This window comes from Cydia splendana, chromosome 16 (genome assembly GCF_910591565.1).
Source record: "Cydia splendana chromosome 16, ilCydSple1.2, whole genome shotgun sequence".
NCBI lineage: Eukaryota > Metazoa > Arthropoda > Insecta > Lepidoptera > Tortricidae > Cydia > Cydia splendana.
The window spans coordinates 13,985,475-14,012,151 of record NC_085975.1 but is presented as its reverse complement, the minus strand read 5'-3'; the positions used below and the strand labels follow the sequence as shown (position 1 = coordinate 14,012,151).

Here is a 26,677-nt window from a genome sequence, read left to right as displayed (position 1 = left end):
GACGTCTATACAAGCTTTTAGCGATAAAAACTAAAATTATAGGACTAAAATGTTACTTGGGGTTTACATCTAAATAGTTATTTTTACTTTTTCAGTTTAGAGTTTATACCTACTCGGTTATCCGTGCAATATTAAGATTATTAAATTAATTCCATACTTCCCATCTGCTTGGATCTAAGTTAATTATCTAAAACGAATTATTCTGTATCGTTATTCTGCACTATATCCGTGTCCAATTAAGCTCACGTCCCATGAGACATCGGTAGCATATTCATTCCGAAAGATATTTGATATCGCTTGTTTAATTAAGAGATGCACTTACACAGTAAAGGTTTATCGCTTATAAAGCAACAATTTCTCACTTGAGTTGTAAAAGTGTTATAAAATAAATGGCTTCTAAATTTAGTTATTTATAGGATGTAATTTACGAAAGATTGATTCATCTCGCAGAGTTTCATGTACAATGTTTGTATTATAGGTTAAGCTGTATAAATTACAATATAATTAACACTTACAAATAAAAAATAAAACTATAAATTAAAAAAAACAAACAGCTCCCTGCCGTTCCCGGTGCAAAGGTGCCCATGATGCTCGCAGCATTTCCACGCTGGATCACCACGGACAGCCTTTGCACAAGGAACGACTCGGAGCGGGGGCCCTCCCCTTTCTGTCTGAGTCGACGTCTCAAATCGCGAGTGAAGCATTTCGCGTCGGCTGACCAGCAACCCGCCGTTTCTACAGAGAAAGGGATGACTATGTAGCCAGGGGAGAGAGGAGCATATTTTTGACGCTTTAGATCCGCTTGAGTTTCGGCTGCCGCTCCGGCCACGCGCGAGGTACGGCTGATGTGGGAGGCGGCGAAGGTACTGACGCACGTAGCGTCCCATACCAAACACCGTCCCCTTTCCCATGGTACCAAAGTCAGACCATCAGGCCGTTTACCGTCGGTACGACTGAGGCCTGGAGGTTCAAGCACTGATGGGAATTATATTTCAGATTTTAACGGACGATTCTAATCTATAGACCCTCTACCATCGTACAAGCTTCTTTTCCTACAACCCCTGTTTTACGTAACCGTAAAAATTCTTCTTCATTTAAACGGGTCATTTTATTTGTAAATTACTGTACAGTGACCCGTTGTCATTGCTTTTATGTGTAGTTGATTACAGATTGCCTTCATCCTTCAATAAAGTTTCGATTAGAATTCATAATTGCGAGATCTATATCACATAATTTAATCCAAGCCGATTCGCAGCGGCTGAGTTATAGCATCGATCAAATGGTTCATGCTGCATTCGATATTTAAAACATTTGATCTTGATTTGATATTGCTTGCGGTGCATATTAATACCACCACCACCAATAAATAAGAGCCAGTGCGTGGAATACAAATCAATATCTAAAATCAAGATCAGACAAGAAGTCCGGAAGCTGAGGCTAGGAATTTTTGTTGTTGATGTGCGATCGCAAGCAAAGCGAGCTTGAGATCCGTAATTACTATCCTTATTGCCCTACCGAGTAGCAGGAAATTACTAAAATGCCGACATATTTATTATTATACTGGTTGACTGAGGCGATGTGTTTGGCAAGATTGACAAGAATAAACCCAGGAAGATGCCGGGCCGATTAATGGCACTCTCTCAAACTGGTTTTAGCTGGTATAAAATATACATTTCTTACGTTATAAAACTCAATTATGTAATCCAAAGTAATAGGCAGATGTAATTTTTCAAATAATTTGCATCAATAAAAAACTATTTGTTGGTGCAACTTAAGAAGTGCAATGTTTTGGAAAACCAAATACTTACCTTACTGTATTCTTGATTACTTAAGGTGGTGGTACTGGTGCTCGAAACGGTCCCAGTACATGTCATCGTGAAACTTAAGTCATTGTCAAATAGAGGTGACAGCAGGGTGTCATCTATTGGGCATTAGCATGTCGAGCACTAGTACCACAGTACCACCACCTTATACATTTTTATTCAGAAAAGTATAGGCAACCTAGTGGTTATATTCTCTTTGGTATATGTAAAGGTAGCGAATGTAAAAAACTTAAGTTCGCACACTCCCGCTCCTTATCCTACTCCTTATTAAGACACTAAAGTACGCTTATTAGCAAATTATATAAATATTATTCCTATAAAAAGAAGAACAGGAAATTGTAATGGCAGTTTCTGAAGCAACTTGACATATGTAGGGCAGTGCGTGTAGAGTTATGGAATGATCAAGATCTAAAACTGGCTTTTATATACGTGTAGGTAGTGTTTAGTTTTTATTGCAGCCATATTTCTAAGGACTAACTGTAGTCTAGAGTAGGGGTTGCGGTCGGCAAACCGCGAGTCTCGACTAGCATGCAACTTTTTAGACGTCCAATCGCGGCGTTTTTAGTAGCGCAAACTTTAAGAGATTATTTAGAGCAACGAAATCAACATTTATAGCTAATTTGATTATGAGATTGTGACTTGATGCTCTTGATTAATTTATCTAGGGTGCTGGACCATCCAGCACGCACGTGTGCTCACCTAACATCACTCGTCCCATATTCTGCTCTATTTACATGCTGCGCATAAAATTTTACTGTATAATTTTTACAGCATGAATAAGATGTGTAGGTTCTAGGTAACTAAATAAAAACCTGATAAAATTAATTGAATTATACATAGATCCGTCATTTTTTCATACTTTAAACTTGGCAACCAGCGAAAACTTTCATACCTACCTTTACTGAGGGTTGAATTTCCATCTATATACCGTGGAATGGGGTTACGTTGATCAATTTCAAAATTAATATTCATTTATCTCCCCGAATATGGAATTTAAAAATAAGTAATTAAAAAAAAATGACAATATCGGTTTTTGCTCCTCTATCGATTTCACCAATAATATTTTTTTAAATACTAATGTGTCCTTTGAAAAAAAATTCTAAAGTGGTGATCAACTTTAAACTGAATTTGGGGTTACTTTGAAACCCCCCTTTTTTTCGACGGAATTCGATAGTAACCCCTATAGGGACTAAAACTTCAAAACATTACAAAAAAATCCGTTCGCAGGTATAGGATTTATAAGGATTTTATTGCCTTTGGGGTTACTTTGACAAAGAGAAAAAAGGTTGGCTTAGAAAAAAACAACTTTATTGCAAAACAGTCTCATATTTTACTTATTTAAGGTAAGAAGCATAATTGAACAAAAACCTATCAAAATTTATTGACAATATGTAATAACAATACGATGATGTATGGATGCTTGGCGTATCGACGGCCTGCCTTCGACCACTTCTCGGCCCACTTCCACAGCCCGGTTTAAAACTTTTTCAGAGTAGTTCCTATATGCTCAGGCATTATTCTAAAACAATAATACAAAAATCAGTTAAAAAAACCTTCAATCTATACATATAATAAAGCTGAAGACGGTCGAAAGTCTGTACATGGAAGATATTTGAAAAAAAGTTGGCTGGGGATACTTAGAATCGATAACAGAACACGTTCCAAAAGTTTTTAGAATTTTTGTCTGTTTGTCTGTTTATCTGTTTGTCTGTTTATTTGAACGCGCATCACGTGAAAACGGCTGAACGGATTTTGATGAAAACTTTACTAATCTGTCGAGAAAATCCCCGGCCAGGTTATAGGCTATAAAAATTCAACCCCTAAAAGGGGGTGTAGCCATAACACTCGATTGACTTAAGTTTGCCCCTGAATCTTATGGCGCTACTTAGGAAGGAGGGGCAAACTTTTTTCAAATATGTGCTACCACTATTGAGTACCCTGGTAAACTAACAGATGGAGCTGAATTTAATACGTTGTGACATGAATAAGCCACCGACAAAAGATTTTGCCAAATTAACTCTAAGTTTAGAAGACACGGATATCAACAAAAATAATTGAATAATTATGTTGATTGAATAAATTAATAATATATCGAAAAATGTTCGCGCTCGCTTCGCTCGCGTTTTCAATAACTTTCTAAGATATGGCGACTGCAGCAGCATTACTCTGTTGCAACGTTGCTGCTGCAGCACTGTCAATTTTCGTGATAAAATGATGTGACTGACTTCCATACTAAAAGTAAAAATGTACAACTGTCTAACTGCCTATCAAATTGGGTTTTTATATCGAAACATTTTCGCGCTCGCTTCGCTCGCGTTTTCTATTACTTTCTAAGATATGGCGACTGCAGCAGCATTACTCTGTGGCAACGTTACTGCTGTAGCACTGTCAATTTTCGTGATAAAATGATGTGACTGATTTCCATACTAAAAGTAAAAATGTACAACTGTCTATCAAATTGCGTTTTTATATCGAAAAATTTTCGCGCTCGCTTCGCTCGCATTTTCAATAACTTTCTAAGATATGGCGACTGCAGCAGCATTACTCTGTTGCAACGTTATTGCTGTAGCACTGTCAATTTTCCTAATAAAATGATGTGACTGATTTCCATACTAAAAGTAAAAATGTACAACTGTCTGTCAAATTGCGTTTTTATATCGAAAAATTTTCGCGCTCGCTTCGCTCGCGTTTTTAATCACTTTCTAATATATGGCGACTGCAGCAGCATTACTCTGTTGCAACGTTACTGCTGCAGCACTGTCAATTTTCGTGATAAAATTATGTGACTGATTTCCATACTAAAAGTAAAAATGTACAACTGTCTATCAAATTGCGTTTTTATATCGAAAAATTTTCGCGCTCGCTTCGCTCGCGTTTCAATAACTTTCTAAGATATGGCGACTGCAGCAGCATTACTCTGTTGCAACGTTGCTGCTGCAGCACTGTCAATTTTCGTGATAAAATTATGTGACTGATTTCCATACTAAAAGTAAAAATGTACAACTGTCTATCAAATTGCCTATTTATATCCAAAAATTTTCGCGCTCGCTTCGCTCGCGTTTTCGATCACTTTCTAATATATGGCGACTGCAGCAGCATTACTCTGTTGCAACGTTACTGCTGTAGCACTGTCAATTTTCGTGATATGATGTGACTGATTTCCATATAAAAGTAAAAATGTACAACTCTGTCTATCAAATTGCGTTTTTATATCGAAAAAATTTCGCGCTCGCTTCGCTCGCGTTTTCAATCACTTTCTAAGCTATGGCGACTGCAGCAGTATTACTCTGTTGCAACGTTATTGCTGCAGCACTGTCAATTTTCGTGATAAAATGATGTGACTGATATCCATACTAAAAGTAAAAATGTACAACTGTCTATAAAATTGCGTTTTTATATCGAAAAATTTTCGCGCTTGCTTCGCTCGCGTTTTCAATGACATTCTAAGATGTGATAAAGGTGACATTCGGGTGGCGACTGCAGCAGCATTAGGTACTCTGTTGCAACGTTACTGCTGCGGCACTGTCAATTGTCGTGATAAAATTATGTGATTAATTTCCATTCTCAACTGTAATGCGGCAATGAACGTCACTCAATTTACCAAAAAAAATTCAATGTAATCTTGATGACCCTAGGGAGAGGGGGCACCATGGTCTAGAAATGCTTAGGGCATCCGGCACTGGTCGTTTGCGGAGTCAAATGATTTGGGACTCGCATTTTATACTCATTACCATGCATTCCCGAAAACAATCGAATCATTCCCGAAAGTCTCGCAACGCATTGAGGTTACAAGGGGCACGTGTCTTCCTCAGGGAGGCTCCAAGGAGTCTGAAGAAGACCACGGTGAGTGGCGGTCTAGCCACAGGCAGGCCGCATCACTTTCGCTCGCGCGTATACCTTACGGCTTACTGTATCGTCCGATATATACCTACTACCTACTCTGTCGTTTAAATCACGTGTAAAATTTGAATAAGGGCGAAAAAACTATTGACTTTGGAGTGTAGTTTTATTTAGTGGTACCTAATTGTAAAATATTTTATCTGGACTACAGTCCTCTAGCATATCCATCTGTCAACTTTACCTACTTCAAGTTCCGCCTCCAGGGGAGAGGGAGAGAAATTAGGATTAGAAATTAGCCGCTTACTGACATAGACCGAATTCCACGCGGGCGGAGCCGCGGGCACAGCTAGTATCTAAATAATCTAAAAAATTATATGTCGTCCGTTGTCATTGATCAGTGATCAAAGTAAACCCTTATAGGCGATCAATGACACCCCATGCCACAAAAACCGAGATACTAAAATGGCCGCCATGATTATGATTTGCAACAAGAATCGATGTTATAGGCCGATACATGCCTAATTCAATGCATTACATCAAATTTATGTATTTGCTATATAGAACATTGTACATTAGAAGTTATACAGGCTATTAAAAGTCTTTAAAAGTACACAAAACTGATACTTGCATATTTTAATTTTTTTCCCATCGATCGACATGCTTAATCCCACGGACACAAATCACTAACTGACAGTGACGTTCAATCTTGCCAACCGTAAAAAAAGCAATCCACAGGGTGCGTTCAGAAAGCGTACTATTCGAGTTTGAACACGAAGTAAAGTTTTTATCAAAGTAAACCCAGGATTCAAAGTAACCCCATTCCACGGTACCTACACAACATATCAGTTATCATTGATCTTGACTTCAGATTCAATTACTAAAGAAGTTCATTGAATCGAAGGTGTGAAGCGAATGTGTAACTAAACCACTAGGTACACTCGTGTATTACGAACTGATATCTAATTACTGAACCGGCTATAGAATACTATTGATACGACACGGATATGAACCGTAATTCTTACATATCACTTAACACGCCATTCATACAAGAACTGAATAAAGATGAGAAATTGCATTGTAATTAGATGAACAAAAGCAGAGCACACAATACTGGTGATGAATATTAATACGCTTAATGTATCGTCGGCGGCCGATCGTATGATCAGGCAGATCGTAATGTTCCTGTGTAATGTTTTGACGATAGTCACATTAAACCAATATATAGGTAGGATAGGTTCGTTAGGTTGCTTCAGATGCCCGAAGGGCAAACTGCCCAGAAATAGGAGCCCCCGCTAGGGCTCCGTCGACTCAGGGAACGAGTCAAAGATTTTCACGATTCACGATATGCCTGATCTTACGATCGGCCGCCGACATATCAATAATTATGTCGAATACCTACTTATTTAATAACCTATGCTCATCTCATACCTACTCTAGTCATAGAGGAGCTTTGTGCAAAAGCAACGGCGAATACCATACAGCCGCAGCCGTCTCTACGTGTTGTTAAATATTGTTACGATAGAATGTGACCTCTCTATCATCTCTACTTACATCTACTTGCCATTGTAGAATAAGTTGAAATGATGTGCGCAAATATTGAAAAGTACGAGTAGATTCCTATAACGCAGCCCCTAATTGACCTTTCAAATTGTTATTCAGTAAAAGGTAGTTTTCTAAGTTTTTATCTTTCAACCATTACGTACCTAGTATTGGAACCTCTGAAAGGAAATGACAATAGCTAAGTTTCTCGGCGAACAACTTCAGAGAAATGACTGTAAGAAACAATCGTAACTGCCGCGTTAGAACAATTACTTAAGGTTTCCGTAAACGAGTTACAGAAAGCATTCGAGGCTATTCTTTTTATTACCCATTAATGTACAATTGTGTCAATTATTGCTACTTTTTATTTATGTATCATAATAAGCACACACTATGCATATTTTCCACAACACGAGTGCTTTGTGTTTCAAACAAATAGGGTATTTGACTGTATCTAAAATAAATTATTTTACACCATGCAAGAAATAGCACCAGAAGATTAATAAAGAAACGTAAACAGCTTATATATAGACACAATTTCTATTTGAAATCCGTATAAAATTATAAAGAGTAGGTAATATGATCGTGACGTCACCGTCAGATGCTAGTGTTTCATATAAATACCACAGTAGCAAATCGTTTTGACAGTTCGAAAAAAGAAACTGATTTGACTAGTAGTCAAATAACCTATCAATATTACGACAAATCAAGAAATTATTCAGCCAGAATTAAGAATTAATCAAATAAGTAATAAAAAAAAACATTAAAACTAACTATGAATTAAAGATTTAAAAACTAAACTAAAATTAAAATAAATCTACTTAAAAATTTAACTAATACTTCTACTCAAGCGCCACAAATACTCATCTTTACTGCAAGATTATGAGTTTGCGGCGCTTGCAGTGGAAACAATGGGTCCTTGGTCGGCGGACATGAAAACTTTCATGGGGGACCTGTCGACACGTCTGGTCGACGCTTCGGGAGACCATAGAGCTGGCGCTTACCTCTCCCAGCGCATATCGCTGGCAATACAGAGAGGTAACGCAGCCAGCGTTATGGGCTCAATGCCGCAGGCGGAGGTTCTAGAAGGGGTATTCTCTTTATAACTTCTTTTTATTTTCATATATTTTATTAGTATATTTTAGTTTTTATATAATATTATAAATAACCTATTATTTTTATCAAATACTAACTAAGGGGTCATCCATTAATTACATCACACGTTTAGGGGGAGGGAGGGGGTCAAGAAAATGTGACATATTGTGACTTGGGGGAGGGGGGAGACACAAACTTTGTGACGTCACTTTAAATTCATCAGTAACCGAAAATTTATTTAAATTATTTTATTCGCTGTACATTTAAATAACAAGATTTTAAAACGATAATCGTTTTTATTCGTATAATTTTCTTTCCTAAGCAGTTTTGGGTTATAAAATTACTAATATTTATATCGTCAAAAATATTTTGATAAAATATTAATAATACTTAGGTACTTACTTAATTCGTCGATTTGGCGATTTCGTAGAAAAAATGTGACGTCACACTAGGGGGGAGGGGTTTGCCAAATGTGACAAGGGGGGGGGGGGAGGGGTCAAAAAACCTAGAAATTCGTGTGACGTAATTAATGGATGACCCCTAAGACTAACGCTAAGAGCAATATATGTACATATAAAGAATGGCGAATTTTATGACTTTATGAGTCGTAGATAGTTGCCAATATCTTACGTTTTATGTTGCGTTTCCTTCCACTGCCGAGCCGGTCATACCACTTTCTAATCATCTTCAAGCGAGTTTAATATTTACTATCCACTTGATATAAATATTATTTAATGACTTGGTATACGATCTACATTACCTACACATTTTTTTTTTCATTCCTCCTTGATGACACCTGGGCTTAACTATTAATGCATCATTTTACACTTTTACATCAAATTTACATTATCCACAAAACATGAATTAGTTTTGATCTCTCCATAATGACACCGGCAAATTAACCATCGTCGTTATCATAATCTGCCAGCGTATTATGGATGGTTTTATCAACCTTATAAAATAACTGTCACTTTTTAACACCGCGGGATAGAAAGTGACGGACACCGTTTTATCACGCTGTCACGTAGACAAGAACGACCATCATATCCGTACAGGTGAAACCACAGTCGTGATGATTATCTGCTTGATGATGCAGTGAAAATGTTAATGGCAAGACATCATTAGGTAGCAGTATTGTTCTAAAGCCCATTAAGGATCGGGCCGAGGCGTCCGACATGTCACTTTATATGACGGCTGATCGGTGATCAACTGATCACGTGGTGCTTTCCATAGAAAACGAAGCGTCGGAAGCTCCGGCCCGGTCTAGCGCGAGTCATCCTTTACACATAATTTGAATGTCTCGAAAGTTCTCGAAAACCACAGACCTTACTAAACATACGTCCAATTTCTGGAACGGGCTAAGGTACCCAGGCGGCTTAGCACGGTCGCGTTTTTATCCCTTGTCACCATGCCTGTCACGTTCTAACAAGTATGTAAGTGTGAAAGGGACGCGCATAGTGATAGTCGATAAAAATGGAACCGTGCTGAGACAGCAGGTTGACGGTTAGGTAAGACAATTATAACGGTAACATGTATATCATCATTATAAGACATCCTGTATAAAAATCTGATGCCGGGGGATCCTCACACACTCCGTCATGATGACTTCATTAGATAATGATTCTGTAAAAACAGTGTGAAAATGCTAAATTACTTCATCCAGTCTACATAAACAAACTCTTACTAGGTACAGTCAACTGTAAAAATATGGTGCACAAATCATCTCAAAAATATGTCCCATAGCTCCTATGTCAGCGAATTAAGAACTATGGGACATATTTTTGAATAAGTTGGCTACACCCATATTTTAACAGTTGACTGTACATTGTTATTTAGTTATTTACAGTGGCTGCTACTAATCTATGAAATTAAAAACGCGACGGCAACAAAAACCCTGCGACTTCCAATTCGGAGGTCATGGGTTGAACCTAGTGATACAAAAGACTCGAGCCTTTGGAGCTTTTTTTTTAAGGCTCGCCTCATCTCTTGAAGCCTAAAAGGCTAAAAGCCTATTTAGCTCTTTAGCCCCCGACCCTAGTTCTATTCAAGAGCCTAGACTCTTTGGGCTAATAACCTTATTAAGCCCCAAGAGTCTAGGCTCTTAAATAGAATTAGGCTCGGGGGCTAAAGAGCTAAATAGCCTTTTAGGCGTCAAGAGATGAGGCGAGCCCTAAAAAAAGAGCTAAAAGGCTCGAGTCCTTTGGATCACTAGTTGAACCACGGTTGAACTCTAGCTTGACTTTCTTGGAACTTATGTATGAAATGTAGTGTCAAGCTTAGAAACAATAGCATCGTTCGCAGAGGTTGTTTCTGCTTGATACAAAATTAATCTGAAATGAAGTGTCATTTGACATTTTTCAAGCCGGTTTCCCTTTCCGGTGATGGAAAACATCATGCAGAAATCTGTCTAATCCCAATACCAATATATAGGCCTAGTTTTCTATCTGGACTGGAAGGCCAGATGGGAGAGGTACGCCAGTTCTTAGTATTTGACGAACAATGGTGAACTTTGGCTCATCTATAATAGGGTGTAATTTTCACAAGAATGTAATGCTACGATGAAGAAGTAGATACAAGTATCTAAATAAATAAATATTAATTAGGGGACATCTACATCTTACACAGATCAACCTAGCCCCAAACTAAGCAAAGCCTGTACTATGGGTGCTAGGCGACTATATACATACTTATATAGATAAAATATCTGGGAAACCGAGCTTTGCTCGGAAAAAATATAAAAACTCAAAAATGCACGTTTTTCTAGAGATAAGACCTCGCTAGATGGATTTTTCGCCCCCGAAAACACCCATATAGTAAATTTCATCGAAATCGTTAGAGCCGTTTCCGAGATCCCCCAAATATATATATAAATAAATAAATATACAAGAATTGCTCGTTTAAAGGTATAAAATACATACTTTTACACACAAATAATGCCCTTACCGGGATTCTAATCCAGGATCATCGGCTTCACAGGCAGGGTCACTACCTAATAAGCCTGACCGGTTGACACATATTTAAAATCTAAATACATATGTGTAAGAAATAATTAAACACCCCTATTAGCATCCAAAATAAAACAACGGATGCTTGACCACTGGCACCGAGTGTTCGAGACACAAATAATGCCCTTACCGGGATTCGAACCCAGGACCATCGGCTTCACTGGCAGGGTCGATCACTACCCACTAGGCCAGACCGGTTGTCACATATTTAAAATCTAAATAGGACATACATATATGTATTATATGTAAGAAATAATTAAACACGCCTACTAGGTAGCATCCAAAATAAAACAACGGACGCTCGACCACCAGCACCGAGTGTTCGATAAATACGGAGTGTTGACATAATCGGAATGCTTCATCAGGCTGCGTGACTGCGCGGAATTCCGAGAGAAACGCCGAGCGCGCTGGTGCACATTAGATTTTGTTCTCGAATACATATAATAATACTGGCCGGTTTTATGGTATTTTGTAAGTACCTAGGTACTTACAAAATACCATAATCTACACTGTGAACATACAATTCATAAACCGTAATAATTTCATATACTAAGTACCTTCTATAAATGCAAAAGTGTGTCTGTCTGTCACCTCTTCACGCTTAAACCGCTGAACCGATTTAGTTGAAATTTGGTATTGAGATACTCGTAGTTTGAGTTCCTCGGGGGAAGGACATAGGGTAGTTTTTATCACAGAAATCACCCTTTAAGGGGGTGAAAAGGGGGGTGGAAGTTTGTATAAGGAATCGATAAAAAGCAGATTGGATAAAAAATAAGCTACCCAAATTACTAACTCCACGCAGACGAAGTCGCGGGCAAAAGCTAGTTATTTCATAAGACTGCCTTTCCACTGAGGCGGAGATGAGAGGAAACGTCCAGAAATCAACCAATAGGTACCAACGGATGTAATCTACCTGCATTTCTGCTCGGCTTCGATGAATTACAACCAATGCTAATTGGTTGAATCCCGCACGCATCATCTCCGCTGCAGTGGAAAGGCAGCTTTAAGGGGTCATCCATTAATTACATCACATGAATTTCTAGGTTTTTTGGCCTTTCCCCCCTCATTGTCACACTTGGTCACATTTGGCAAACCCCTGGTATGACGTCACATTTTTTCAACGAAATCGGCAAATCGAATTAAGTAGGTTGTACCTATTATGTATAAATATTTTACCAAAATATTTTTGAAAACGAAATATTAGTAATTTTATAACCCAAAACCTGATAGGAAATAAAACGAATAAAAATGAATATCGTTCCAAAAATTTGTTATTTAACTTTACAGCGAATTAAATAAATTAAAGTGACGTCACATAGTTTGTGACTCCCCCCTCCCCCTGTCACAACATGTCAATGTCACATTTTCTTGACCCCCTCCCTACCTAAACGTGTGATGTAATTAATGGTTGACCCCTAAGATGTAAGGATTGTTAGGCTCAATATTAAGAGAGTTGCTTTTCGTCGTTCGCTCTTAGTAGGTATCTTTATTTCACTCCTGTCAATGACATGCAAAATTTTCTAATTTTCTAAAATAAGGAAAATGATTTTAATGTATTTATTTGTAGGAATTGTACGACATTAAATATTTATGAAGGAATAAATATGGAGCTATTAACATCTTGCGTAACTTCTACAACGAATTCAACATAAATATGTACCAATCAGTCACCACACAATATATCAATATCATTAACACACTCTCACTTATCTTTTTTTAGCGTAGGTAAATCAATATTTCCATGAGTTATAAGTTATATAAATAGTGAGTGAGTTGAGTAGCATAGTGAGGGTTAAGTTCGACCCGTCAGACGGTGTGATACCTGTTTATTAATTTTACATAAAAGAGGGTAAAGGCGCTACAGTACAGTCGACGTCAAAGATTTGTTTACATTTTTCGCCTTATTACAAAGGCGTAAGGTCCAAAAGTGTAAACATATCTTTGACGTCGACTGTACAGTCACCCGTTTTAATTGTCATATAATATTAATGAGCGAAAAGATAAATGTATATGTAGGTAGGTGCTTAAGATTCAACTTGCAGTCAAGTTGGAATTATCGTTTCTGCAAAAACGCTACTTGAATAGTAGTGTACAAGTAGTGTAGGTAGAGCGGTAGAGATATTGATAGAGCCTTTATTTGTCCGCCTCCACACTCGACGAATCTATGTTGTTGTTGACCTAACACAAATATAAAGCGGGATCCAACCAGAGTGCCTCAAATAAGCTGCTTTCTGAAATAACTCGACCAATTAACGTTTTGTAATTTCAATCACTGACGCGTCAAAATAGTTATTTACGACGCAAGTGCGGAAAAGAGGAAATTCAAAACGAGTGGCGATAAATTAAAACACGACCGAAGGGAGTGTTTTAAATCGACACGAGTTGCGAATTACCTATTCGCACGTGTATCGTACAACGTTTTACAGTACATATGGCCCTTTAAACTTTTGACATCGCACGAAAAGTGCTATTTTACGCACTAGTGCGGGAAAATAGGACCATATGTACTGTAAATATGTATTTTCATCTTATTTCGACAAATCAAGATGAAGTAGAAATGCACGTGTTTATGTCTGTACAGTGTAGGCACTGTTTACAAACAGTGGGAAATGGTTTGCAAAATACTAGGTACTTAGACTCCACTCAGAGTTTGGTCTTTGGCTATCCATAAAAAGTGACTGACTGATGTATAGAAACGAATAATGCTTACGTATTTAAAATGAGATACGTGTGTCAGCTGGACCTATATATGTATATATATGGTGCGGCGACGATATACATAGATACATACTTCATGATAAATATATACTTTATCACACAAATAATGCCCTTACTGGGATTCGAACCCAGGACCATCGGCTTCACAGGCAGGGTCACTATTACCTAATAAGCCTGACAGTATCAAGTAGGATCATAAGTTGTATGGAACGGTCGATCAGTAATTTAATTGGCTTCATAAGACGCATCTTTACGTTTAATCGGTGTCATAAAATTTTGCCACATTTCATGCGTATAAAATACCCAACGAGAAAACTTAGCTCGAGGCCATTCACGTTTTATGACCGTCTTACGAAACTCGTGGTACGTACCTACACTCTCTCACCTCGCCAATGTTCTTAATTCAGGTTACAAATGAGATTAGCATTATGTTTACATTTGCATCGCGTGACACAAGTCATTTAGACCGCTTTGTGCCGCGACAATCACTAGTTACTTCAAAATGATAAGTTTTCATTGGTCTTGAGTGTACAAAAATGTAGCGCGTGATAATGATAAAACAACGCACCAAAAGTAACCGCCTCCCTCTTATATTTTCACAAATAACTGTTCTGTTAAATAAGTAGAGATATTATTTACATTTTGTGTTCAAAACTGTCTGCCACATAGCATTTGTTTTAGGTACGTAAGTAGTTACCTATGCCCATATAGCTAGATTACCTTTACCTAGATACAATATATGTAGGTATCTTATGAAGCTATTAGAAAACATAGGTATATATACTTTTGACACGTATATTTAATTACACAAACGGGTCTACCGCGATATAATTTCATTGTTTTTACCTTTAATTCCGACGTTTCAGCTGAGTTGCACCAGCTGTGGTCACGGAAAGACTAGACTAAAACAATGAAATTATATCGCGGTAGACCCGTTTGTGTAATTAAATATGTGTACAAAACGCGAGAGTTTAAAGTGTTATTTTGACACGTAGTCTAGAATCCACTACTATTTATGCTGACTGATTTACTTACTTTAATTTGCTACTAACTGACGAAACTATGGCAAAACAAGTTTTACTCTTTAATAATGTTTGTATTCAGTGCAAATAATTGTAAGTATAGGTACTAGTACTAACGTGTAAAGGTACTCTTTCAAGTTTTGTGGAGTAAACCAACAGAAAGCTACGTTGAGAAAGCAGATATACTTGTCTCGTAAAGTGTATTGATATGAAATTACTTTCCCTGAACACAACGTCTCATTGGGACTGAGGTTACGAGTAAGTAATATGTACTAACACACGGCACGGCAGTAGAATATTTACTGCCCATTTTATTTCTTCAAGCTCATACTCGTATCTTCTTGTCGCAGTCACAATTTAATTAATCTTATATAAACTTAAATAGGGTACAATTTTGAACAAAATTTCTTTCGTCACTCGTCGATTGAATCCTGTGTACTTGGCTGAAGGACGTTATGAGTGAATTGCGAAAAAATTGTACATAGTTAAGCACCAGTAATTAGTCTAAAGTTAATTGATTCCATTGTGTTACCACAGTTAAGCCATTTCTATTTAAGTTAGATGCATGAAAGTGTGTTAGCGTATGCTATAGACTTATATGTGCACGAATTAAGTACAATAAATACAATTTACATAGTTAATTTTCGTAACACAAATGAATCAATTAAGTTAAAACTAATCACAGCTTCTTAACTGCGCTTAATTACGTACATTTTTTTTGCAACTCACTCATAATAAACTAATATTGTGCAGTATTAATATCATCAACGGGTACTTTACCGCATCTAGTCTAGGGTACCAGGTGCCAATAGGGACAGGAGTTACAGGAGCCTGGATTTTACGTTCACGTTCAACCGCTCGCACCACTAACATTTCGCATATAGTTGTTACTGACAGACTCACTGCTCGTTGTAGTTGTGGATGTCCAATATGTCCATATACGTATCCATTATATGTATAATTTTGGTTCCTGTCAAAGCCGACTAGACTAGTGAAGGGTAACGCATTAACTCCTCGCTTCATTGTTCCAGGCGATCAACGCACACTGATGTTTGACACCCACATGGTGCGAGGATGCGTGAGGAGGAGCTGGAGGTGGCGCTGAAGGTGGTGATCGTAGGCGATGGAGGCGTCGGCAAGTCCAGCATGATCCAGCGGTACTGCCGCGGGACCTTCACCAGGGATTATAAGAAGACGATTGGTGTAGACTTTTTAGAGCGGCAAATTGAGTGAGTACAAAATAAGATGCCCTAAGAGCTACAGGTGACGGTGAAGGTGGTGATCGTAGGGAATATCTGCCGCGATGCCTTGACCAGAAATTACAAGAATACCTACTATTGGTGTCTATTCCTGGAGCGACAGATTGAGTACAACACAGGTGACACAAGTGGTTCTGGTTCGTGGGCAAGCCCAATTTGGTTTTATTGTGTAGTGCAACTAATATGACTGAAGACGACGAAGTGCCGGAGCAAATCCAGCATGATCAACCACTAAGAGTATGAGTATGGAATAGATAAAATACTCTTTATTGGCACACCTCAGTAAAAAGATACAAACGAAAAAATAAGAAGAAGAAGTATAAGTACTTGCAAGTTTTATTTTTATATAATGGCAGAAGCACTTTAACTTTCTTCGGCTAAAAAATTCTAATCATTTGATTTCTATTAAGGCTTGGCCACACACAGAGCGCGACGCAGCGCCGCGTCCGCGCCGCGTGATGCCGACGCGAAGCCTGGTCAAACAGGGCGCGCGCCGATCGCGCCGGCCTCACGCTCTCAACACGCCCTCAGGGCGCGCGTGAACGCGGCGCGGCCGCGCGGGAACGCGGCGCACCGCTCGCTGCCTAACGTACGATCCTACTGATGTGACCTTGCGCGACGCGGCGGGCCGCCGCGTTCGCTCGGCGCAGCGCTGCGAACGCGCCGCGCGGACGCAAGGGGCCGCGCGGCGCGGGGCGCGACAGAAGCGGGGCGTGATACCGGCGGGACGCAGTCTGTTTACTCTGTTTGACGTCGGTAACCTGTTAGCATGTGCCGCGGTCGCGCGGCGTGGACGCGGCGCGGACGCGGCGCTGCGTCGCGCTCTGTATGTGGCCAAGCCTTTAACTGTCACATAAGTGACCACATAACTAAGACCTATGTGTGCCATAACCGCCAAGCTCTATCACGCACGCAGCCAATATCGTCTTCTTCTTCTATGTCGTATCGCTCTTGACAGAGCGGTCGTGGTCACGTTGAGGCGTCCGCATCGGTAGTAGAGGCGTAGGCGGACACAGCTCTTCGCACGATCTCCCGCCATCTCTTCCTGTTGGCAGACTGTCTGGCACAGTCAGATACGCGGTTTCCCACTGCGGATTTTATTTGGTCAGTCCAGCACATAGGTGATCTGCCGCGCGATCTGGTCAATATATAAAATTAAATATATCAATAATATCGTCTGCGTGAAAGTAAAATTTACATTTATGGAAACAAAATATATTTATGGCTTGTTGGTTTGTATTGTATTGTGGCATTCTTCAAATCTAGTATAACGGCAAATACCACTGGATAGTCTATTTTAATAATTAAAACGATAGTTAAACAAATGCTAAAAGAGTTAATGGCTAGATTTGAATATCGAATCGCTTGTTTTGTCTGATTATGTAAATTAGCGATTAATAGCAGCCTTAATTAATCGTATTACGATATTCGGCGTTTCCGTCAAATGATTTACGGCTTCTTACGTTCTGTCTTGTCTTTTTCTTAACCAAATTAGTGGAAATAACATGATTCAACTAATTATGTAAGACTGTACGTGTTGTATAATAGATAGAAATGTTTGTATGACGTAAAATTGAATGGAAAAAAATATTTACCTACACAGTTGTATAATTTTGGCTTAGACCGTTACGGACTGGATATCGTAACCTAAAGGATGACGATGACTCACGTTAGACCGGGCCGTGTCCGGGCCTGACCTTCCGGCGCTTATTTTTCTATGACATGACAGGCGATCACGTGATGCTTTCCCTAGAAAACGATGCGACGGAGACGGCCCGGTCTCTAATACGCAAAAAACTGTTTAAGGCCTAGTATGTTTACTTACCAGGGCTTGTATATATGTTTATATGAGCATTTATTTGTGTGATGATGATGATGAACACACAAATAAATGCCCTTACCAGGATTCGAACCTGGGACCTCCTGCTTCATAGGCAGGGTCACTATCGACTAGGCTAGGGGGCCGTTTCATCGATAGATTGATAGATCACAATTTGTAATAAAATTAATTAATTAAAAATTAAAAAACACGACTGCGAAAAAGCGAACTGAAAAGACAAAAATAATTTTTAGTTGTGTTAGTTACTCAACTTAATGAATGTAAAAAAATATTAGAATATGAGTGTTTAGTGAAGGTTATAAACAACAAACGCAAAAGTTTTATGCTCATTTAGAATCGTGACTGTACCTGTGTATTTTATTTCAATTGCAGTCGGGGACCTTGATGTATTGACATTTTCCCATTTAAAATGTCCCCGACTGCAATTGAAATAAAATACACAGGTACAGTCACGATCCTAAATGAGCATAAAACTTTTGCGTTTGTTGTTTATAACCTTCACTAAACACTCATATTCTAATATTTTTTTACATTCATTAAGTTGAGTAAAGGCTTGGCCACATACAGAGCGCGACGCAGCGCCGCGTCCGCGCCGCGTCCACGCCGCGCGACCGCGGCACATGCTAACAGGTTACCGACGTCAAACAGACTGCGTCCCGCCGGTATCACGCCCCGCTTCTGTCGCGCCCCGCGCCGCGCGGCCCCTTGCGTCCGCGCGGCGCGTTCGCAGCGCTGCGCCGAGCGAACGCGGCGGCCCGCCGCGTCGCGCAAGGTCACATCAGTAGGATCGTACGTTAGGCAGCGAGCGGTGCGCCGCGTTCCCGCGCGGCCGCGCCGCGTTCACGTTGTTGAGAGCGTGAGGCCGGCGCGATCGGCGCGCGCCCTGTTTGACCAGGCTTCGCGTCGGCATCACGCGGCGCGGACGCGGCGCTGCGTCGCGCTCTGTGTGTGGCCAAGCCTTAACTAACACAACTAAAAATTATTTTTGTCTTTTCAGTTCGCTTTTTCGCAGTCGTGTTTTTTAATTTTTGATTAATTAATTTTATTTTATACTTTTTAGAATTTTTACATTCATTAAGTTGAGTAACTAACACAACTAAAAAATATTTTTATCTTTTCAGTTCGCTTTTTCGCAGTCGTGTTTTTTAATTTTTTATTTATTTAATTAATTTTGGGGTCATGATTTCGTTAATAACCATTTGAAGTCACTTTATATTACTTTTGCGAGGGCGTCCTCAGTACAGAAAGGCACGCAGAGCGCCGCATATATCGGGCTACGCCCGACGCTTTGAGCAAGAGGGCACTGAAGGCGTCTTGGTAAGGGTACAGCGTGTCACGTATGTGGGCCTACGCCCGACACTTAGTATGAGAGAGTCGAAGGCGCCTGGCTTTGGACCGAGTGCAGCGCGCCACGTATGTCGGGCTACATCCGACTCTTTTACCATTAGGGCGCCGAAGGCGCCCGGCTTTAGAACGCGTACAACGCGCCTCGTACACGCCCGACGCTTTGAGTAAGAGGGCGCCGAAGGCGCCCGACACTTTTAGTATGAGAAAGTAGAAGTCGCCTGGCTTTGGACCGCGCGCAGCGCGCCACGTATGTCGGGCTACGCCCGACTCTTTTAGTATGAGGGCGCCGAAGGCGCCCGGCTTTGGAACGCGTACAGCGCGCCACGTACGTCGGGCTACGCCCGACGCTTTGAGTATGAGACCGGCTTTGGTAATCATACAGCGTGTCACGCTACACCCAATACTTTTAATATGAGAGATTTGAAGGTGCCTGGCTTTCTTTGGACTGCGTGCAGCGCGCCACGTACATCGGGCTACGCCAAAACCTTTAAGTGTGAGGGCGCCGAATGTGCCCGGCTTTGGTATGCGTACAGCGTGTCACGTACGTCGGACTACGCCCGACACTTTTAGTATGAGAAAGTAGAAGTCGCCTGGCCTTGGACCGCGCGCAGTGCGCCACGTATGTACGTCGGGCTACGCCCGACTCTTTTAGTATGAGGGCGCCGAAGGCGCCCGGCTTTGGAACGCGTACAACGCGCCACATATGTCGGGCTACGGCCGATGCTTTGAGTATGAGGGCGCCGAAGGCGCCCGGCTTTGGTAAGCGTATAGCGTGTCACGTACGTCGGGCTACGCCTGACCCTTTTAGTGTGGGGGCGTCTTTGGCGCCTGGCTTTGGACAGAGTGCATATACTTGGACAAGTTGCAGGAAGCGCACATCTTTCTTACGCTCTGAGCCGTAGGCCCTACGTGGAGCTCACCCTTCGGCCTTAAAAAAAATGTCATCATCATCAAAAATGTTAAAATTAAATCAAACCATACGGTTATAATGATACTTTCACGATTTGTTCTGCCAAAGTCGGTGCAGAGTTAGCTTAGACGGACTCTGTATCGTATCGATTAATAAATAGAAGTTATATTTTAAACTTTTCGATTCCATAAGCGCAATTACGAACATGTTTTAAAAACTATGAGTAGTATGTACCTACCTAATATAATATACTTAATTATATTTTTTTATGATCAGCGGTCAAACCCTTTCCTTTTATTTTAATAAGTATCCCATTCAATAATAATATTTGGTTTTATGAGATTAGCTTCTCTTAACATATTTTGTCAATTCTTACTTTCTCAAAATGAAACTTAAACCCACATGTTGCATATATAGTATCAATCGGCTTTCAGCCCTTCATTTTGATACCCTACTCGATAGGTTTGCACGATATTTTTTTCTAAAGGTTGCGTAATATGGCGTATTAAGTCCGCCATATTGTTTTTATAATGACGTCACATAGCCTATGTTACCCGGGATGACGTAAGGATTCTAATGATGTATCATACGTCTAAATCGGATAAGGCATTCAGAAGTTAAGGTGGAATAAAGAAACTCACATACATACAAACATGAACGCTGAAAACAATACACTCTTTTTGTTTGGGCAGTCGTGTAATAATAATAATAAAAAAACCGGGCAAGTGCGAGTCGGACTCGCGCACGAAGGGTTCCGTATCATAATGCAAAAAAAACGAGAAAAAAAGCAAAAAAAAAAACGGTCACCCATCCAAGTACTGACCACTCCTGACGTTGCTTAACTTTGGTCAAAAATCACGTTTGTTGTATGGGAGCCCCATTTAAATCTTTATTTTATTCTGTTTTTAGTATTTGTTGTTATAGCGGCAACAGAAATACATCATCTGTGAAAATTTCAACTGTCTAGCTATCACGGTTCGTGAGATACAGCCTGGTAACAGACAGACGGACGGACGGACAGACGGACGGACGGACAGCGAAGTCTTAGTAATAGGGTCCCGTTTTACCCTTTGGGTACGGAACCCTAAAATTAAAAAAAATACTTACTAAAACTAAACAATTTCGAAATTAATTTCTTGGGGTTAGATATGAGGATATTGCATGGGTATTACTTGAGGTATATTTTACAAAAAATAATGCAACGGTTTCGTATCTGGAGGAGCCCACACTTGGTATGTTTTGAAAATTATTTTTATTTTAATTGAATGCAAGTGACGGAAATATAATAATGTGATATATTTTTAGAACCGGCTCAAAATGCCCTTTCATTTAATACCACACACGATAGGTTTCTGAACAATTTTTTTTTATTTTCCATACAAAAAAAAAGATGACGTCATAACTCCTTTCCGTTTGTTTTTTTTTGTGGTGCTACGGGTCAAATTGATTCAAATGGCCTAAAGATTAATCGTGCCGATTTTCATACCTTTAACACCATTTGCAGCTGATTCCCGAATTTCAGGCTGTACCGCTATCACTATAGGCCGGCAGAGTCTCTAGAGGAACCTGGGGAGGGTCGAACCCTTGGGGACACTTGATTAATTTTATTACAAATTAAATCTGTATGTTAAGAGCTAAATGCTTAGTCGTAGGTAGTAGGTAATGACCGCGGACTATGCAATTATGCATACAATGATCCTATTTCACATGTGATATTTTTAAATATTCAAATATTAATTATTAAATATTCAAATTTGAATGTTAATAATAATTTAATATTCAAATATTAATTATTAAATATTCAAATTTGAATGTTAATAATAATTTAACATTCAAATTATTCAAATCAACACAGTCAGAGACCTGATAGTGATAACCGGAAGCTAGCTTCACGATCTACCTATCAGATCTATACCCCATAACCAGACTCTAGTGTTACAGCCTTCGCTAGTGTTAGTTAATTAAAACAGCGAACGATCAATAGGTACTAAATACTAAAACAATTTAAGTATCCATAGATTAAATAGTGTGGATTTAATTCCACTTTCAAAATTTAGTATTCAAAGATGTAGATTTCTAGCAATAAGGAGTGGGTTTAATCGCGTTTGAAACATAGAGAAATCTGATTAGTTAAAACTTTACAGCTTTTGTTATACCTACCTACTAACGTTTATACTTTTAAACAATGTCAGTCAGAGTGATAAATTCTTTAACGAAAGGGCAGGTAAGTTAAATGTTATAATCACCAAGACACAGTTATCCCTATTACACTTACTTATTCATGTATACATTTGATATTACAAATAAATCTGACTGACCTTTCTTTATGTATTTATTGGGGCTTAAATAACATATTAAATATAAACTAACTTATTAAAATAAACTAAAACTACAAACAAATTAAACTTAATACTAAAATAAAAGAACTTACCTATAAAATAAAAACCTAATCATAAAAAGAATACCCCCTCCAGCAGGTCCGCCTGTGGTTACGCTGGCGGCGTTTCCTCGCTGAACCGCCAGGGCGATTCGTTGCGAGAAATACGCGCCATTAAATGATCAACTTAATTTATCTGTCCAGGATCGATGGCGAGGAGGTGCGGCTCATGTTATGGGACACGGCGGGGCAGGAGGAGTTCGACGCCATCACCAAGGCGTACTACCGCGGCGCGCACGCATGCGTGCTCGCTTTCTCTACCACAGACCGGGACTCATTCCTGGCATTGCACTCGTGGAAACTCAAGGTACGTGGTACTGTGGATATAGCCGGCAACAGTTCAACATCACCAAGGCGTACTACCATAGACCAAGCCTTCTCTTATATTGCGCGAAATTTAAGTTTGAGGGGAAAAGTTTTCGAGTTTCAGTGGCTATTATACTTATACTCATGGAAAGTTACGGTATTATGATCCCTAGTTACGTACTTACCTACTTCTACTGAAGAAACCGATGTTAAAAGTTTGTGACAAATAGTAGATTGCCGAGTCGCAACTTGAACGCCACTTCCAATTTTCACACTAAACATAAAGCGTTTAGGTACGGAGCTGGCTCGATCTCTCATTGTTGTTTGGGAAAGAATGCAGAGATGCAAGTTGGAATGACAGGGAGTGATTAAGGTCACTCTGTCGATTCTCACAATGTTAACGTTAGCATTTAGATGAATTCCAGCTAATGAAATCTACATGAAATTCATATTAAGTACTTAATTAAGAGGGTTATCTTAATTTTAATCAGTTATACCTGCATTTAGGGTCTAATTTAGCTTTCCTGTTACCGATCGAATAGTTTAAGAAGTGGGACATCCTGTCCTTAAGACAGAAGCGCAAATAGGTACGGAAAGATACGATTATACTTCAAGTGTGACCCAGAGACATCACATGAATTTTAGGTAAATGACTATCTACCGGACGACGTTGGTAATGCTATACCATATACATATCTGACCTACGGAAGACTTAAGTCCCTCATACACCTTCTGGGGCATTTTGTTTAAGAGCAGAGACTTTAAGAAACTTGGACTAAAACAAGTACGTAATTAAGATTTTGGGAACGAACGAGTTAATTTTCCTTTCAATCTAAGTTTGGCATAACAGTGTAAGTGAGACCATAAGTTGGCTACAAAGCTGCAGGCATGTATAAACCGATTATCGCAGCTGGAGCCGGTGCCGGTCACGCGCCGCGGTCGACATAACGTCGCCAACCGGTTCCGATCGATTCGCATTGTCGCCTACAATTACCTACTTGTCAATATCCGTCGACGTGTTCGCACTTTATTCAACGATACAATAAAATTATGCTCCATTTTATAATGCCCTACTTTGCTAAATCCGAACAAAGCCCATGAACTAATTTAGGGACACGTGAACTAGTATATATTTTACTATATTTTAGTAGGTAGAGTTTACCTCTTTGGTCAAACACCACTGATAGGTACTTAGTGCATACCCCAATTTCGTTAGTCCTGATTGCATCTTCAGCTATTGCTTCGAAGCCTAGAGTCTTCCTCCATTAAGTACTAGTAACTCTTACGTTTAGGTATTTTACATGAATGCATTATAATTGCTTACCTATTTTTGTTTGGTTTTGGTTGGGTCTCGACATCCTGATCGCAAAGATAAAAAAAGGTCACGTTAAACATCCGCGCTATAACTAGCACGATTCATTGATAAGTTCCTAAAATAATAGCACCAGTAAACACTCGGTGTTATCAGTCACCATTTGGACGCCGCAAAACAACGCGCAATGTGCATTAAGCGTCTGATTCTGGTTTTGGCAGTGTTATTTGTGCATTGTGAAAGTTCCAGAGAATCGCAATGCATCGATTATTACAAAACGGGAAATAACTTCGATCTGAGTACCCTTCAAGGAATTTGGTACGCTGTATACTTCTGGCCACCGAACAGCCGACAGAGAAAAAGTTGTGAAGTGATTAATTTTAAAAAGTTATCTCAGGATGAAGTAATTTCACTTCAAAGTGCTTGTTCCAGCTCTAATGTGTCGGGAAACACGAACGTTGTACAGTCGTCGTACGTAAACAACGTTGGGAAGTTGACTACAGTCACTTATTACGGAGATCATGAAGTCAAATCTCTCTACCGCTCGTGCGACCGGATCTACAAGTATTTGTTCATACCTGTGAAGGATAATTATGTGATGGGCATAAACTGTTCGTCGGGTGGACGGGGCGTGCTTTTGGCGAAGAGCTTGGGGTCAGCCACCGAAATCCAGAGGACTGTTGAGAGCATAGATGTCATGACTGGAAGAGAAGGGAGCCCGGATTGTCCCCTGAAATTTTGATTCGTGTAACAATGTCCCAGAGCAAGAAACTTAACCAAAGATCAACTTTGACTTTTTTCCAAGTGTGTTTACTGTTTATACTTTGATAGTATAGTATACCTACTTGATAACCTGCACTTATTTAAATATACTGTAACTCTATGGGTACCTACCAATACTTGAACCTCTTTGAGTAGGTACCTACTCTGCCTTATTTGTCTTTTTAATAGGTATCCTAAAACAAAACCTTAACCCAGTTATCCATGCAGGTAATAGCATTGTAAACCTTAACCCAGTTATCCATGCAGGTAATAGCATTGTAAAGTATATTTGTCTAGTAGTGTATTACTGAAACTGAAATAAAAAGGCTAATGCTGTATTTAAATCAATGGTTTTAATTTACTTTCAGGTGGAGAATGAATGTGGAGAAATCCCAACCATCATAGTTCAAAATAAAATAGATCTAATGGACCAGTGCGTCGTCGGACCGTGAGTATCTTTCATCATTATCATACCTATATATTTATAAACACCGTGCATCCGCTAAATACATGCATTCAATGATACCATCGCTGTAATTATAATTCAATTTTTATACTGCATAACAGACAGTTCATAACTATTTCAAGTGGTTATGGGGCATACATTACAAATATATATATGTAATTCGAATGCTCTATCATAAATCTACTTCGTAACAAGATCCCTTGGCAAGGGAAACTTAAAGAGCACCTGTCTACCCAACTACATCTCATGTAATTTGCCATAAGTTAAGAGATATATTTATTAATACCTAAACAAATATGACAGGGTGTAGTGCGTATGTACCCAACATACGGTAGAAACCCGCGTACGTACCTACGTCTACGAAGAAATTTAAAAGTAAAAGATATTACTTAAAATGCGAAGTCTCCTCAATCCGCGTTTGGCGATTGATTGGCTGTAGCTCCAACCAATGAGACATACATAAGCTCGCGATGATGACCGATAGTAAGACTTTCATACTCTTTGCAGGGACGAGGCAGAGCTAGTGGCACGTGCGCTTGGCTGCCGGCTGATGCGTGCTTCAGTGAAAGAAGACGTGAACGTCGGCTCCGTGTTCCGCGCGCTGGCGGCGCGCTGCCTGGCCGACCAGCGGCGCGAAGACGAGGACGTGCCGCCCTGCTCCGTCACCACGCCCGTCATAGGTCAGTACTATCCGGGAATGTCAGTGGTGAGCTATAAAGTATTGAATCCACTCCACCATAGTAGAATGCGAACCTTTCACGTGGATGCTAGACGCAGATAGTTCCGTTTTCCGCACGCCATACGACAATAACAGGCTGCTTTGCGCTGTTTCACTCCTGCTACGCACAGTATACCCAGTAGATAGCGAAGACACGACGAACGAAGAAATTAGTCCCATTATTAGTGATAACAATCGGCTAGTAGGTACCTATTTAACTAGTTACCAACTAAAAAGATCCTAAGTAATATACTTACGTAGGTGCCACTTATATCATC

General features: G+C 39.7%; 2 protein-coding genes across 2 annotated transcripts in view; both read left to right on the top strand.

The window, feature by feature from the left end:
* The window catches only part of LOC134798381 (ras-related protein Rab-23), a 68,629-nt gene that overhangs the window by 38,993 nt on the left and 2,959 nt on the right, over positions 1 to 26,677 (top strand). Inside the window, exons 2-5 of the mRNA XM_063770796.1 lie at positions 16,074 to 16,271; positions 22,980 to 23,142; positions 25,584 to 25,663; positions 26,189 to 26,361. Of these exons, the coding sequence (XP_063626866.1) occupies positions 16,117 to 16,271; positions 22,980 to 23,142; positions 25,584 to 25,663; positions 26,189 to 26,361 (571 nt within the window). The 5' untranslated portion in view covers positions 16,074 to 16,116. The remainder of the gene's footprint in view (positions 1 to 16,073; positions 16,272 to 22,979; positions 23,143 to 25,583; positions 25,664 to 26,188; positions 26,362 to 26,677) is intronic.
* LOC134798382 (uncharacterized) lies at positions 24,622 to 25,247 on the top strand. Its single transcript, XM_063770797.1, has one exon. The coding sequence runs from the start codon at positions 24,641 to 24,643 to the stop codon at positions 25,193 to 25,195; it is 555 nt and encodes a 184-aa protein (XP_063626867.1). The 5' UTR covers positions 24,622 to 24,640; the 3' UTR covers positions 25,196 to 25,247.

What these genes read in the sequence shown, in the direction of transcription:
- LOC134798382 (XM_063770797.1), top strand. Translation starts at nt 24,641, where the DNA reads ATGTGCATTAAGCGTCTGATTCTGGTTTTGGCAGTGTTATTTGTGCAT.